At 40.8% G+C, this 16297-nt stretch overlaps 1 protein-coding gene and 1 pseudogene across 4 annotated transcripts; both read left to right on the top strand.

The window, feature by feature from the left end:
* Positions 1-65: 65 nt before the first annotated feature.
* On the top strand, positions 66-5343 carry gkap1 (G kinase anchoring protein 1). Of its 3 annotated transcripts, none has more exons than XM_080499291.1 (12): positions 66-202; positions 530-796; positions 1271-1426; positions 1635-1712; positions 1988-2123; positions 2259-2287; positions 3123-3284; positions 3368-3454; positions 3791-3854; positions 3954-4024; positions 4097-4174; positions 4931-5343. In XM_080499291.1, the coding sequence occupies exons 2-12, from the start codon at positions 548-550 to the stop codon at positions 4970-4972; spliced, it is 1152 nt and encodes a 383-aa protein (XP_080355417.1). In that variant the 5' UTR covers positions 66-202; positions 530-547; the 3' UTR covers positions 4973-5343. The 3 variants fall into 3 exon arrangements, with proteins under 3 accessions (XP_080355417.1, XP_080355416.1, XP_080355418.1); XM_080499290.1 differs by having other exon boundaries at positions 1985-2123; XM_080499292.1 differs by lacking the exon at positions 1635-1712.
* Positions 5344-5848: 505 nt separating this feature from the next.
* On the top strand, positions 5849-14573 carry LOC308132810 (ubiquilin-1-like; annotated as a pseudogene). The gene is made up of 12 exons: positions 5849-6100; positions 6185-6330; positions 10314-10441; positions 10609-10871; positions 11087-11260; positions 11354-11525; positions 11710-11831; positions 11985-12068; positions 12749-12864; positions 12984-13158; positions 14074-14163; positions 14541-14573. The product of its transcript is annotated as a ubiquilin-1-like (transcript).
* The last annotated feature ends 1724 nt before the right edge of the window (positions 14574-16297 follow it).

Here is a 16297-nt window from a genome sequence, read left to right as displayed (position 1 = left end):
GCGATAGGTGTCGCTGTGAGTATAAAAGTTGATAACAGCAGAACTTCCCAAAGAAGAAGAGAAGCTTCATTGGTCGCTGGACTCGAACCGATAGAACAGACCGCAGCTTTAACGAAAAGGTGAAAGTACTCCGCCGGAACTTTTCCCATCAAAAGTGTCTCTCCAGCACAACTTTGTGACAGCACCGAAACGAAACATCAACGTGAGTCCATGAATATGGTTGTGACCGGCTCGTTACGGACACCTTTGCACTTGTTCAGGAGCTAACAGACCCTCGGCTAAGTGTTGCTAAGTGATGCTAACCTAGCATCAGTCTTCAATTTGATTTAATGGTTTATCTCCACGATGTACTTGCTGCAATAAAGCACACACCGGCTCTACGGTTTGTTACTCTATAAAAACTTTACCGTGGTCACGTTTTAATAATTGTGCTCGTGCGAGGCTGCAACTTCAAGCTAACTCGTAATATAACCCTGTTTGAGGTATTGTTAGTGTTACTACATTTTATTCCTGTAAATGTCTTCCTCAGTATTTTTGTATTTTCGAGATGGCGTCGTCCGCAATGATCACCGTCCCCACCACCGCCTCCCGCTTCGCCCTGCTCCAGATTGACTCGGGCTCGGACTCGGACACCTCCGAGCCGGGTAAGGGCACCACCAAGACCGGACGGGAGTCCTCCGCGAAGCCCCGGCAGGGGAAGGCAGGGGCATCCGGGGGCAAAGCAGCTCAGGGCAACGACAAGAAGAAAGACAAGAAGAAGAAGAAGAAGGAACAGCAGCAGAGTGAGGCCAATGAGGTGAGTGTCTGACATTTCTGTTGCTCTTACCTTTTGGTTTCACTTCAGCTTCACTGTAAGCTCACAGCCCGAAGTATTGTACCTGCCCTAAAATCACTGGAAGCAGGTCTCCAAACACTGCACTGCACATAGAGTTATGTGGCTAACTAAAATCATATCAATGCTGCACAAGTGTTCTGTTATTTCAAAACCACACAGTTTTGGGTGTATGTAGACAAAAAACTCTGCACAACATACCTACCAAAGAATGACTAAGCTTGTCATTTTTATGTTTTATCTTCCGAGGTCAGTAAATACCAGTACATGTTTTCATTTGTGCTCCATAGATGTGTACTTCTTGTTTAGTCATTCAGCAGCAGTAACATCATCTAGTCATATCGCTGACCTATGGAGGAGAAGGTTTGGACGGGTGGATGTTGATACGTAATGGTAATATCGAGGTGATGTTTGAACCGTTCTCTTTCATTACTCTAGTTGCGTAATCTGGCCTTCAAGAAGATCCCTCAGAAGTCGTCCGCTACTCCTTGCATGACTCTTTCTGGAATAGCCAGTGAGCTTCTCAACCCAGCAGCAGGAGACCCCAGTATACCTGCAGAGGGGTGGCAGCAGTGGAAGCAGAGAGATGAGCAGGTTGGACAAAAACAATGAATGTGTCGGCAGTAAAGACACAATTGAACGTCCGTCTCTAATGTGTCAAACTTTAATCATCTGAAATGAGATGTAGACATGAGCAAAACAAATTCCTACTGATATATGTGAACATCTGTCGAATCATCCCAGAAAGCAGTGTTTACTGACTGGAAAATATTCCTCATTTGCTTTCCTTGCCTTCCCGCAGATAACCACAGAACTGTATGAAGCAGACTTGGAAAAGGCGTTGATTTTAAGCAAACTTGAGTATGAACAACAAAAACAGGTACACGTATACATTTGCTGAAGCACTTGTATACCGATTTGGCTTTTGAGATTTGGGGAAATGCATATTTTTTCAGTTATGGTTTTATTAAAGTGTTTAAATATATATGAACAAAGTGAAGATTCGAGATCCCTCTTGAATATGCATCACCTCAGATTTAGCAGAGAAGACCATGCCGCACACTTTCTGTCTTATTCGTATTTGTTAAGTTGTGTTGCCCCGTGACGCGCCTGTCAAACGTTCATGAAAGGCAGTCATTTGCTTTCATCCAGCAGAGCAACCCAAACGCATCCTCGCCAAAGTCACGGGGAGGAAAAGAGGTTGTGGGGAAGAAAGACAAGAAAAAGCATCAGCAGGCAAAAGAGAAAAAGACGGTGTCCCTGCAGGACTTCCAGGCTGAAGGCAGTGCAGGTGAGAGAAGCTCTGTGTTGTTGTCAATCACATGGCACAAACTCACAGGATGATTAGTGAAAGGAAAATACATTAAATGCAATTACTTTTAGAAACTGTTTTTGTTCTTTGATCGTTGTATTTTTTTCTTTGCAGAACAATTAAGTAGAAAACAAGAGAAAGAGGTGAGCACCGTACACTCTTATCAACCTGCATATACAAAGTGACATATTCCAAGTGACGTTGAGAGATATGAGTTGATACTGGGGAATAAATGAGTCGAATCACAAACTCTTACTAATGACCGACATGACTGGATCCTTCTTTCATGATGACTTCTTTTAATGTGTGTTACACTGAACCGAGACAGTAGGTAATGCAGTGGCAAAAAGTATCTAGTAAATTCTTATTTTTCAAAACTATTGACAGCAGCCACCTTTTTCTCAAATGATTCCTTTTTAACTCTGAACAAAACGAGCAGCTGCTCTTTTCACTGCTCATCGTTATATCTTCAATGAGGTTTTATTAAAGTCTGAAGTGATAAGTTGCTGATAACCAGATGCGCTTCAGAAAAATAATGTATAATTTACAAAGTCAAACCAGAAGAGCATGAAGAGAATGAGTAATGATCAAATACCTAGTGTTGAGTGATCGGACTGATTCAGAAGATATGTGGAGCAAAAAGTGCTCAGTAGTTTTCCATACAAGCTTTTTAAGCAACTTTACCCTGGTTGTGGGAAGACCAACACAGTATAGACAGCAGGATACATCCTCGTCACTTTTCCTGTTCATTTCAGAGGGATAGCGCCGTCAGAGGTCCTTAAATCAAAGTTGTACTCTCGTTATTTGTAAAACTTAATCAAGTTGTTTCAACCTCATTTTTCACCTCGTCCCAGTAACTAGTTATCATTTTATACTTTTAAAAAGTAACATGATCTGCATACATGATCACTAAATATGTGACTTTGTCTTATGTGTGTGCTACCGTCCTTCTGTGACACAATCCACCCCTTCTTTCAGGACCCCAGAGCGTCTCAATTAGCATTAGGAGTCGGGCAGGAGGAGCGTTTCTTTAACAAATTGGAAGACGACGTGAGTCAGATTATCCAAAGGGAGAAAAGACGTGAGCAGTTTTCCAACAGCCAGGGACAAGAAGTTACCACCTCCACAGAACATGAGCCGGTGAGTCCACACACACCCTCGTAACTATCTGTATTCATCAGGATGTGAAGCTGTCCTGAAATATTTCTCCTGTCTCTTGTCAGGACCCCCGAGCAGAACAGCTGAAGTACGAGCTGGAGAAGAAAGATCTGGAAATTGAGAAGCTAAAAAAGACCATCTCACAGTGGGAGGTCTGTACTTAAAAGCAGTTGATAGACATTCTTTAATTTAAGTAGTTTTGGGGCTTCTTTCTTGCTGTACTCATTGAACAATGGCACACACACACACACACACACACACACACACACACACACACACACACACATCCGTTAAGGTTTCCTTGCACAATGAAAGAGGCTAAAACTTGAAATTCAACTCCCGGTACTGATTCCCCCCCCCTTCCCCCCCAAAAATGGACATTTCTAAAGACAAGAGCTTAGATTTAATACCAGTGATGCAACACTTTTTGTTTGTCTCACTGACATACTTTTCAAGTTGTTGGTTTTTTTTTTTAATTCTCTCTGCAGGTGAAATATAAAGAAGTCAAAGCAAGAAATTCCCAACTGCTAAAGATGCTCCAACAGGGAGAAAGTGAGTTGAGTATTAAACAAGATATCCTCGATCCATTTACCTGTTTAACAATTGGACTTCTTTGACATTAATGGATATTTTCTACTATCTCTCCTTCAGTGAAGGATAAAGCAGAAATACTTGTTCAGGTTGAAGAATTGTTGCATATTAAAGAGGAACTGTCATCCCAGGTGAGCGTCTGTGATAAGAGGAATACACGTGTCCAATGTCTCCACATTCATACATCACGTGTTCTTCTTCAGGTATCATTACTTCATGGTGCCCTTGAGCAAGAAAGGTCTAAAGTTAAAGGACTTCAGTCAGACCAACCAAAACATCAGGTGAGCACTCAAATGACTATTTTTATCTTGAGTTTTGTTTGAGATCATCAGAGCTTTGAATTGAAGCACTAATATTATTTATATATATATATATCTGCTCGCTCAATGTAATTGTAGTTGTAACTATTTTTATTCGAAGTTCCTAAATTATGTATTTGACGGCTTCAGCTGTTTCAATATGCTTTTACTTTTATTCGTCACATTCACCTCCTCCTACCGACACTCACTCACTCACCAGTTGTGAAGGCAGTCATGCAAGTTGCAGAAGCTTTATTTGGAACAATGTAAGAGTTTAACATTTTGCTCAAGGACATGGAAACAATGGGGTGGGAGCTCGAACCACCAACCATGGGATTGGAGGAGGACCTCCGCTACAAACTGAACCAGTTTTTTTATTTTTTTTATCATTACCTCTCTGAAGGTGGAGTTCCTGGTGGAGCCTTTTTCTTGAACAAACATACTTCGCATTTTCGTTGATCAGCGAACTTTTAGTGTGTTGCTTCTTACCGTCTCAATAAAACTGAGAAAATGTGACAATAACTGCATCTGTTGTAACAGTTCTCAAAATATTTCATTTATAGTTTCTTCCTTGGTGAAATATCAAGCGTTTATCTTTGAAGCTGTGAATAATCCTACATGAATGTCTGCCCTGTTTAAGTTCAGTTTTATGTTGATTTATATCAATAAAACATGAGATGTCAATAATAAAAATACACTAAATAAATATCTCTTCTGTTGTTTTTTCTGTCTCTACAGGGAAACAAGAAAGGGAAGAAAAGTTCTGAGGCGGATCTATGAAGGTGTCGGAAGGAAAATACCTGAAAAGTAAAGTTAGTTAAAAAAGAACCAACACAATTTACTATCAGGGTTTTCCCTTCTTTTCTGTTAAGCTCGGGGTTTCTCTCTGCCCATAATGCATGACCCTATAAACAAAACAAAAAAAAACCCACAAAACACTCTGAAACGCGGCATGTTTTATTGCATACACAACTGAACAGACATTTAAGTTTGATTTTAAGACGTTTGGCCACGTTGCTGCCCCCTGCAGGCGGTAGAGTGCCGCTGCATCTGGAGTCCAGTTGTCAAATGTGTGCCTCATCTTTTTCATGGGCTCTTATGCCAAGTTGACAGATGTGAAATGTAAGTTTTATTTTTGTTTGTACTTCACTGTTGAGTATATAAAATACGTTTTCAGTGAAAAAAAAAGTTTCTTGTCCTGAGTATAAAGGTCTATTATAACCCTGGTGCTGATGAACCTCAGGTAGGGCTCCTAACGCTATGTACTCTTACCTCGGGTATGAATCATTATGAGAAAAATAGTCCTCGCGAACAAGAACAGATTTCACTTCATTAGATGACATACATAGACTGCTATGCATGTCATCTAATGAAGTGAAACATACACATACTGAAAGTGTCGGTTGGAGTTCCGCAAGTGGCGAGGACTCATTCAAGGTTGCTTGCAGCTTGAATTGGACTTGAAACTGAAATTTAAAGGGACATTGCTCAGTGCTGATGTTCTTGAACTCCTGGTCAACGCAGCGATGTGGTATATCTTTAAGTTGGCTCTGACTACATACTTGGTCTGCTAACAAGAGATCACTTCTGGAGTGTTGTGCTGGGTGACGGTGCACATAAATCCCCCCAGTCACTTTTGAAAAGTGTCTGGTGTACATGTGCGCAGCGAGCTGCAGCACATCATCCTCCTCTTCCTCCTCCTCATCCTCACAACTTTGTGTCGAGTCATCGGGACAGACAGACGCGGCAGCGACGCTTCCCCACGCCGCCATCCCGGGACCCGACATGTCAAGCTCCGTGAAAGACGCACCGAAAAGCTGCTGCGGGCCGGAAACCGTCCATGTCACCGTGAGAAGTGAGACCGAGAGCAGAGAGTTCACCGTGACGCGAGACTGCACCGTCAGACAGGTTGGATGCGTGCGATTCGGCAGCGCGTGCAGGGCTTTTTAGTGTTCTTGTCTGATATATTGGCGCGTGTGTGTGCGTGTGTAGTTGAAGCGCAGCCTCAATGAGCGTCTTGGAGTCTCTGCGGCGGAGCAGCAGCAGCTGATTCACTGTGGTCGAGTCCTCACGGAGGCGCAAGTCATCAGTCACCTGGAAGAACAGAACGCGTCCGTCTGCCTCCGCATGACCCGAAGGTAAATATCTAGACCCAGAACCTCCAAAAGAATGAAGTGGAGCCGCCAGATGGATGGAAGGTGGATGGTTGTTTTTTTTATTTGTTTTGTAAACAATATTTGTTGTCAATTTATTTCCCAACATTTTTACGAATGATTTCCTATCGATTTTCTGCTATATAAATACTATTGTTAATTTGTAAAAACAATAATCTCAATATGAAAATGTAGTATGGATGGTAATAATATATAAGAAAAACACATTATTGAACTCCATCCCTGTTGTTTCATTGCTGCTTAGACTATGGTTGTTAAAGTTGATACCTTCTGGCAAAACTGACACTGGAAGTTTCCAATTCAGGAAAGAGCTTTGCAAAAAGAGCAATCAGAGATTTGTGACCTCCGCCAGGGGCAGACATGGACACATAGTCCACATCCAGATCAACCGCCTTTATTAATTTATTTAGTTTGGTGATCACGTGATTTTGTTATAGTTCAAAAGAACACAAGATAAAATAGTATATGACAATTGGACGTTTTCAATTGTATCCATTATTTTGAGCAGAAGCAAAAACAAAATGTAATGTTCAAAATGCACCTGTGTGCCGATTTTTATGAAGACACGCTCAGTAGTTTTTGGGTTATCTTGCTAACAGACAGGCGAGGGAACAGACAAATAAATGCTTATTTTACAACCGACATAATCTGCAATTGTTGAGAAGAAACAGCTGGTATGTCCAAATTGTCCACTGTGGGGCGTAAGATTACCACAAACAAGCCAACATTGATCGCTAAAACTGAACTGCGAAAACATGTATACAAATCATGCAACCTGTCAAGCGACATACTTTCTATTCAACATAAGTCTAAAGGCACAGAAGAAAGGAGAATTTTTAGCTTGTACCGTTTAAAAGTACATTTCAGGCCGCTCATGTACTTTATTAAGAGTGCCTCGAATGTGGTCATTTTCTGAATGCGCTCATACATTTTTGCACTGAATAATTGGAGCAAACACGATTGTTTTTATTATTATTGTTATAATCATCATCAATAATAATGATAAAGTATGCAAGATTGCAAGAACAAAAATCAGTTTCTATGACTTTCTATCAAATCATTTTTACTTGGAAGCATTTTACTCACACCCTTACCAAAAAGAAGTATACTTCAAGTATGTAATATCAAGTGTACTTAAGTATACATAGTATACTCTACCAAGTATACTTATATTTGCACTAGAAGTTTACTTACAAGTATACTCCTTGGGACTAAATTGGCCCACTTGTAGTATACTTTAAAGTATACCAAAAGTATACTTAAAGTAATCTTTTAAGTTTACTTGTAGTGTACTTCTGATATGATTGAGTATACTTTTATCTTTGAAAGTACACTTTTCAGTATACTTAAAGTAATCTTTTAAGTTTACTTGTAATATATTTCTCTCTTTGAAAGTATACTTTACAGTATACTTAAAGTAATGATACTTACAAGTATACTCCTTGGGACTAAATTGGCCCACTTGTAGTATACTACAAGTATACTTTAAAGTATGCCAAAAGTATACCTAAAGTAATCTTTTAAAGTTTACTTCCAGTGTACTTCTGATATAATTGAGTATACTTCTCTCTTTGAAAGTATACTTAAAGTAAACTTGGTATTACTATTACTACCAATACATTTCAAGTCCACTACTTGGACCGCGGCGGGGTCAAAAGGCTGCTTCACTAATTCACATCAATTAAGGCTGACAGTGACAAGCCTGGGTTAGGGTTATAGTTGGGTTAAGTGAAAAAGATCCCGCTCTTCCTCCCTTTTTCTATACTTGGGGGGGCAGAGTCAATGGCTCTCCTGTATACCAATTTTTGTTGTTTGCTCTGCTTGTGTTTTGTACCCCCTGTATTTTAACTGTCTTTTATGTGTATACATATATCCACAAGGGTCAGGGGGAGTGCTCCGTCCATCCCTCGGGCATAATACCTCCCCCAGTTCCCAAAATTTCCTCGGCCGTATTGTGGTCCAGGGCCTCTTTTCTTTCCATACAGGGTCCCCGTTTCTGCATCTCCCATAATGGACAGTTGTCCATTCCCCAAACTGTTTTTTTTTTTTTAAACAGACTATTTTTATACAGCCTGGTTCGGGGAAGCAGGATTGTTTGATTTTAGTTTTATATGTTTTTGGTTGAAAAGAAATTGATTGTACATATGTATACAATTTAAAAAAGGAAAAAAGAAAAAGAAAAGGATTTGATATGTACAATATCCTATATGTACACTATTGTATTTTTCAACCAAAAAAGATAAAAATAATAATAATAAAAAGGTCTAATTATGATATGAAAAATACATAACCGTGATCAGTTTGTGTTTAAACATATTTTTCCCAGAAACCAATCATATTTAGGTTTTTTCAAATAAATAAAACAAATCCCAAACAAAAGAAAAAAATAATAGAAATGAGTAAACGGGTCACTGAAAAGAAAAACGTGCCCACGTGAAACGTTTCGCCCAGCTTGGTCTTCCTCCTCAGGCACAACATGCACGTATGAAAAATAAAAAGAGTGGTTAAAAGAAATCTGCAAATGGCGGCTGTGGCTTGTCCTGTGGTGCGTTCCGAGTCCTAGCTGAGCTGCAATGAGCGCGCGCAGCCGGTATTTATAGGGCTGAGTGCGTGGGTAGGGGAAGGGCTGCTCCCATGTGACAGCGAGCATGTAAAGGAGGGGCTATTTTTAACCCTATAATCCCTGGATCTTTTTTGAGTACCTCGTTTTTTGAGAAGCTGTGAGAAGCCGTCGGTGGGGAATCCACTGCCGCCATCTTGTTTGGCCATTTTGATCCGAATCACCGCAGCGCCACTGTTGGTGGGAGGCTGCTTCATTCATGCAGTGACAATGTGTGGTGCATTAAGCAAAAACTAACTACAAGAATGGAGAGTAACTGTAGTTACTTCAGAGTAAATGTCCATGACAAACCTTCAAAAAGTACAAATTGAGCTTATGTTACATAAAAAATCTCAACCTTGATTGATGAGGTTTTTTTTATCACCCGCTGGTCACTGAATGGTAACGTCCTCAGTTTGAGGTGCTGCTTCAGGGCAAGTGAAGCTGATGGCATCTTCCAGAGGTAGAGCCTATTTGAACGGACCCTCAACTGCATCAGATCATCATGAAGCTCTGAAGCCAAAGAGCAAAGAGAGAAGAGAGAACAGATATTAGCACAAGAGAATAAAATTACTAACAGCACAGTTTGTTTTACTCACCTTGAGCTGCTCTCTAGAAAAGACAGTGAGGATCCTCCTCCTCCTTCAACAGCCTCAATGATCCTGCAGAGAAAAAATACGTTGTGAAAACCAATGAAAAGATGCAGCTTCACTCTGTCCCTTATATCCAGCGTATAGAAACAGATTCACCGACATGCTCGCATTTTTACCATTATGTCTTTATCTATCCATGTAAAACCCTCCTCTCTCCATCAAATCCTGACTTTCATTCACTGACCAGGTACAAACACGTTAATCTACTGTGTGAGACATTAGGCCATGTGTGTAGACTTTAAATTAACTACTGTGTTTCTAAATATCTGTTTCTGCATGCCAGAACAGTTTAATTAGTGAGTCCAAGTAAAGTAATGTAATATAGGGGGATTCGTACTGTCACTGAAGTTTATCATACAGCAACAAAACAGCTTATATTCATGCATTTAGAAATGAATCAAATCTGGTATGTGACTTTTTTCAATTTGATGAGTCATCCCTGTGACAAAACAGTGTCTACTTGAGTAACATATTTCTGAACTAATATAGTTTCTTTCATTCTTGTGACATATTAGCAATGATAGTCTTTACTTTGTTGCCATAAAAATACATTAATGCAATAATATTTAGATTGTAATATCATTTTAAGGATGTTTTGACTCTTGGCTGCTGTTAGAGATACTTTTACATTTCTCAAACCTTGTATCTATAACTAATAAATAAATACTAACTGTATCTGTAACTATCTTTCTCAGGCCGCAGACGTCTCCCTGTCCAGCCGGCATTGATACAGCTGCAGAAATAATACGGTCAGAGCTCAGTGCTGACCTTGAGCCTCATCTTGATACGTCCACACCTTCGCCCACCTCTCCTTTTTGCCTTGGTAAGACCACCATTTGGCCCTCTCAGGTCTCGCATGACTAATAAGTGCATGGTAGTCTAACCTTTGGTCCTCACTGTCGTATCTTTATAAGTAGGAACATGTCAAACAGCGAGCTACTGCTTTCACATTTTTTTCCCGTTTCTTTTTATCCCACTTTGTTTGCTCAGTGGAAGGTCTAAACAGTTTTGACTTCGAAAACAGCAGGTCTGGATTCTTTCCTGCACTCCAGCACCAGATGGAAAGACAACTACTGGCTGACCCGGAGATGTTGCGTTGTGTCCTCAGCAGCCCCTTTGTGCAGGACACTCTCTCAACCTCTTGTCCTCAGCTGACCCGACAGCTCATTCGGTCTAATCCCCAAATTCAGCAGCTCATGCAAACAAACCCAGAGGTGGAGGAAATGATAAACAACACTGATGTCATAACAGAGGTGAGTTTTGGTTGAGGTTCATCATGGGCAAGATGGAGCGAATGCAGAGGAATAACCTCCACAAGGGGATCATTAAAGTGACTTGCAGTAGATATATGCCACCATGGAAACGTGGGTATCATTTGGTTTATTCTTGGCAATTTGACTGTCACTGCCCCATCCCTGGCCAATCTCTCTCACAAGTTTTCAACACCTTGTTTTGCTTCCTCGTCCAGGTGCTTGAGCTCATCAGAAACCCAGACATGATGGAGGATGTGATCCCAAATGAAGACGGAGCATTAAACAATTTAGAACCGGATCAAGAAAACTTGGAAACCATCACTGGTGATTCTGGGCATCTGCAGAGGTCAAAACCAAAAATAGGAGAGCATCGTCTCCCACTTGCACAGGTGCAACTCTGAGAAAGTCATTTTGCTGGTTTATCTCTTTAAATGACATCAAACTGATCTTGGGTGTCCTACATATTTTTGTTACTCTTTGAGATCCACACAGGGGAACCGCCAGGGGCAACTGCACCATCTGGGAGTCAACAGACACCGGAGGGTGAGAGCGACCCAATACCTGCTTTCTCCTCCAGTCACCCTGGTGATCCTCCGAGAGGGTCGAGTGATTCGTCAAGGACCCATTCAAGCTCTCCAAGCACCATTACTGCAGGTGAGGAAGTGGACAGCTTTAGTCCTCTCGCCAAGCTGATCCGCTGGACGACTGACAGGACGAGGAGCCGGTTTGCAGAATTGCAGAGGACAAAGCAGAATAATATGCTTGAAAACCTGCAGTCACACAGTTTTAAAATATCAGTTCCTATTATCAGTCTGTGGCCTCCTTTCTGATCTTCCAGGCATGCAGTCCTTGCTGGAGGAGATCACTGCCAGACCAGGCCTGATTGAGAGCTTGCTGTCCGGGCCCTGTGTCAGCAGTCTCTTGAACTGCCTCAGCCAAAACCCGGACCTTGCTGCACAAGTGATTCTAGCAGAAATATTTAAAGACTGAAACCAGATATTTTCACCTGAGAAAAAGCAGAACCTTTTATTTATTTATTTATTTATTTTTATTGAAGTAGCAGCAGACAGGCCTCATTGCCTCCTCACCGCTTTTGTTTTCATACCGTTTCAGATGCTGCTGAGCCACCCTCTGTTCTCAGGAAATCCCCAGCTGCAGCAGCAAATGAGGCAACAGATCCCTCTGTTCCTGCAACAGGTCTGTTTGTTCTCCTCACTGTTTGCCTCCCAGTGAGAACAGATGTGTTCAATACATCCATCAACCACGTTTTACTTTCCTGCCACTCATATTTGTTCCCTAAACGTTTACACCCCCCCCCCCCCATTACCTTTGACATAGACATGATTTTAACAGTAATTTAGGAACTTGGCGTTACAGACGGGTAATCTGATGGCGTCATATGGTTCTTAATCAAGCCCCAACTCCCAGGTCACAGCGTGAATATAGAATCTTCCCAGTTGTTTGGGCTTCGAGGTTCGTCTCTGTTGTGGAATTTGGACGAGTTTGATGGGATCCCCATTGGCTTCATAGCAAATACATATATTTTGAGAAAATTCCAAAACCAAAATCTTGGATCATAAAAAAGAAGGTTATTTCCTGCACAAAGCTGAGCTGAGTCAGTAAGTCAGATTCCTGTTCTGAGCCCAGTTCACTGATGGATCAAGCTTTATACTTCATACTGTTCCTCGTCCTTGCTGTGCTACGGGGTCTTTCTGTGCAGAGTTTGCATGTTCTCTCCGGCCCTTAAGTTTGTTAAAGCGGCATAGATGGATTGATGAAAACTCTAACAATCTATCAGTAGTGACTTATCTGCTGTGCCATTCTTGGTGTAGTATTTATTAATAATATTTTCTTAATGACTGTCGCATATGATGTAGATGCAGAGCCCTGAGCTGCTGGCGGCCATGTTGAACCCCAAAGCACTGGAGGCTTTGCTCCAGATCCAACAGGGCCTTCAGACTCTGGCCGCTGAGGCTCCTGCCCTCATACCTGCGTGAGTGAAAACAGATTGTACACCTCTGTGCTTAATGAACTCCAGACTGACTTTATGAGCGAGGAAAAGAAATGCACTTTGAAGATATTGTGCCTCATACCCACGATTTTGTCCTGCAGGGCTGGACTCGATCACACAGGCAGCGGTGTTACTATCAATGCTCCTGAGTCTGCATCTGAGTCTGTCCTAACCAGCCAATCAGGAAGTGGTCCTCACGTTGCCACGGCAACGGAGCAGCAGCAGCAGCAGTTTGTACAACAAATGCTTCAGACGCTTGCCAACACCAGTGGTGGGGTAAGTCAGTGTTTATATTTGCTCTCTGGCTTCAGTATGTATCTAAATTAGAAATATCGGTGTCATTAAATTATTTGACGGCCGCAGGACCTTTAAAGATGAGTGATAATGAGTGAATGAGTAATCAAGTGCACAACGTTTACTATCCCAAGGTTTGTATCTTGTGCATAATTAATTTTAAAGTCCATGTCTCAATTAAATTAAAGCCTCTCTTATAGATGGTCCCCCAACCTTTTTTATTAATGTACTCCTGGTTAATAACTTCTTTAATCCATGTACACTTTCAGCAGGACAAAACTTTCTGAATAAAAAAAACCATCCGGATGAAAATCTACATTCTTGTACTGTTGCTTCAGATTTTGAATTTTCAGCAACTTGAATTTTTAAAAGAATTGTACCTAATATTTGCAGAAGTAGACAAGCCACCGGTTTATGGCCATTTTTGTCTCTATGCAAAAACAAAAGCTTGATTCAATTGAATCTTGCCTTTCACTCAAAATGTAGTGATCTAATTGTTTTGTGGGGTGGGTTCACAGCAAGTTATTGGCAGCATGAAATCCCCATACAAGAAACAATTGAAATATAAAATAATGACTTATTGTACAGAAATAATTTAGGAAATTAACAGTACTACAGTTCTTGTTTGTTATTTATCTAGAACTGGAGTCAGTGCTCCTTCACGTTCCTTGTATGGTTTACAGGCATAAAAAAAAAAAAAAGATCCTCTGGCATTAGACATGTATCCTATTCAAGATAAATCAAACATCTTTAAATCGTTTCATGTTTCTTCAGGTCAGATATGTGTGTGTGTGTGTGTGCGCATGCGTACAACCTGCTCCCTGAAGCTCAATAACTCATAGAACTAGTTTTGTGTTTTTTGTCACCAAGCCTCTCAATGTTGTCATGTTGTGTCAGGTCCATCAGGATGAGTCTGACCTCCAGGAGGAGCTGTAGCAGCTGAGCTCCATGGGCCTCAGAGACACACTGACAAACCTCCAGGCCCCCGTCAGCACAGCAGGGGATCTCAGCATCGCTATACAACATCTGCTCAGGCTCTCTCACACACACACACACACACACACACACACACACACACACACACACACACACACACACACACACACACACACACACACACACACACACACACACACACACACACACACACACCTCGATTCATCTTCAAATAGATAACTGTACATTTACAGAAATCTCGAGCTCACACGTAGCAGTAGAAAATACAATAATATCAATAATTTAAAAAAATTATGTTTGAATATTCAGCCATAAATTCATTTTAACTATATATTATATTCTTCAGTCCCTTCAAAGTCACTGTTAAACGTAAGGATAGAAGACACTCTTGTGATGTATTCTGTCAGCCATACACCAACAGTATTAAACTGTATGTGTGAAAGCTGACTAGATCTGCTTTGTAAATAGTATTTAGATTCCTAACTCCCATTTGTTGTCATATAGTGTTGATTAAGTTGGGTTAGTGCAAAAAAAAAAAAAAGAGAGAATATACAATCACTTTTACTCTGCCAGGGAATGATGTTCTCTACATACAATTTGTAGTCTTGAACTACTTGCTTGCAGACGTGTTATTAATCTCTCTGTTGCCGCACAATGAAGCCCAGACCTATTTTCATGTTGCCACCTGGTCAAGGTCTAATGAAGGCTTTTAAAACCCAGATATAGTCAGATGTCCTGGAAATACACAGAGGATTCAAACTCTGTTTTAATCCACAGAAGGCCCCGGGAACACAAAATGTTGTTGCTCCAGACACACCACACCATTTTAACGTATAGTTGTAAAAGTATGTACAGCTAAAGAATAAATAGGATCATTTTACTTTTAAATCTTCTCAACACACTCTCTCAGGAGAAACTTCTGTCAGCCATGAGGGGGGAAAAAAAGCATTTGAGTAGGGTTAAAAAAACAACAACTCGGAAATTGATGTTTTTGACTCAAGCCTAGAATGATGAAGGCTGCTTTGCTTTCCTCTGAAAAGCCTCTTGTGCCTAACTCTTTTCACTGCACTAACAAGTCACTCCCTGGGAGTGTCATGCCTCCTGAAGCAAAATGCCGCCATGTTTGTGTGCCATTCGCAGCATCTGCTTTATATACGTCTGTTGATTCTACCTGCAAATAATCTGAGCTCTATGCCTTATTTCCTTTATTCCTGTATTGGACATTTCGCACTGATGTTAAAATGAATAAATATATTAGAACGGTATCATTTGTGCAACGTGTTATTTCTCAGTATAACTCTCAATAGCATTTATGTCGGTATGGATTATTAGCTGCAAGAAATCACTTTTTTCATCCTCAGATTTCAGTTTAAGCATTTATATTGCCAATGATTTTGTTTACAAAGTAATTCACAATATCTACCTTTAAATGCCTGAATGTACACAAAACGTACAATTCCATCCACTGCAAACTTATGTAGTCATAAAACTTACTTATCCTAAATAATATTCCTCAATTTGTTATTCTACCAAGCTTTGCTCCCTGATACTTATGTCGAACTTGTACTACTGTACAATGACCACTAGGAGGCGGTTACACCTAACATCTTCAATGCAAGAAACTATTTGCATTCATTTAACTAAATTATTAATGAGTCAGAGCTTTAAACACCATTTAGTTTAATTTAATCAACATCTTCATTATTTTAGTGCCAACTATGAGTCTGATTCTAAACTTTTTGTGTTGGCAAATATGCGAGGTAATCTATTACAACTACAAAGACAAGCTCAAAGTAAAATATTGATTTGATTGGTGTGTATGCGCGTATGTTTGTGAGAGTGTGTGTGTGTGTGTGTGAGAGAGAGGGACAGAGAGAGAGACAGAGAGTGCATATGAGGGTGTTCTGGCTCCTCACTCTCAGGGATTGACAGCTACCTGACACACAAGACACACACCATCAGATATGTGTGTATGTGATCCACTTGAAACCTGTGTGTTGGTTGCTGGCAGGTTGAGAGCGTTTTAATCTCCAGCAGTGTCTGTGTGACTGGATGTGTGAGATACGAGAGTAGCCAAGGGGGGGTTTCTGGATTAGAAGCTCCAAAAATATTCTGGTGGAGTTTTGAAGATGAGTCACGCCACAAAAACAGCTGTGTGTGTGTG

This window comes from Blennius ocellaris (genome assembly GCF_963422515.1).
Source record: "Blennius ocellaris genome assembly, chromosome: 7".
NCBI lineage: Eukaryota > Metazoa > Chordata > Actinopteri > Blenniiformes > Blenniidae > Blennius > Blennius ocellaris.
The sequence above is the reverse complement of the archived record's forward strand: the minus strand, read 5'-3'. Positions and strand labels throughout refer to the sequence as shown.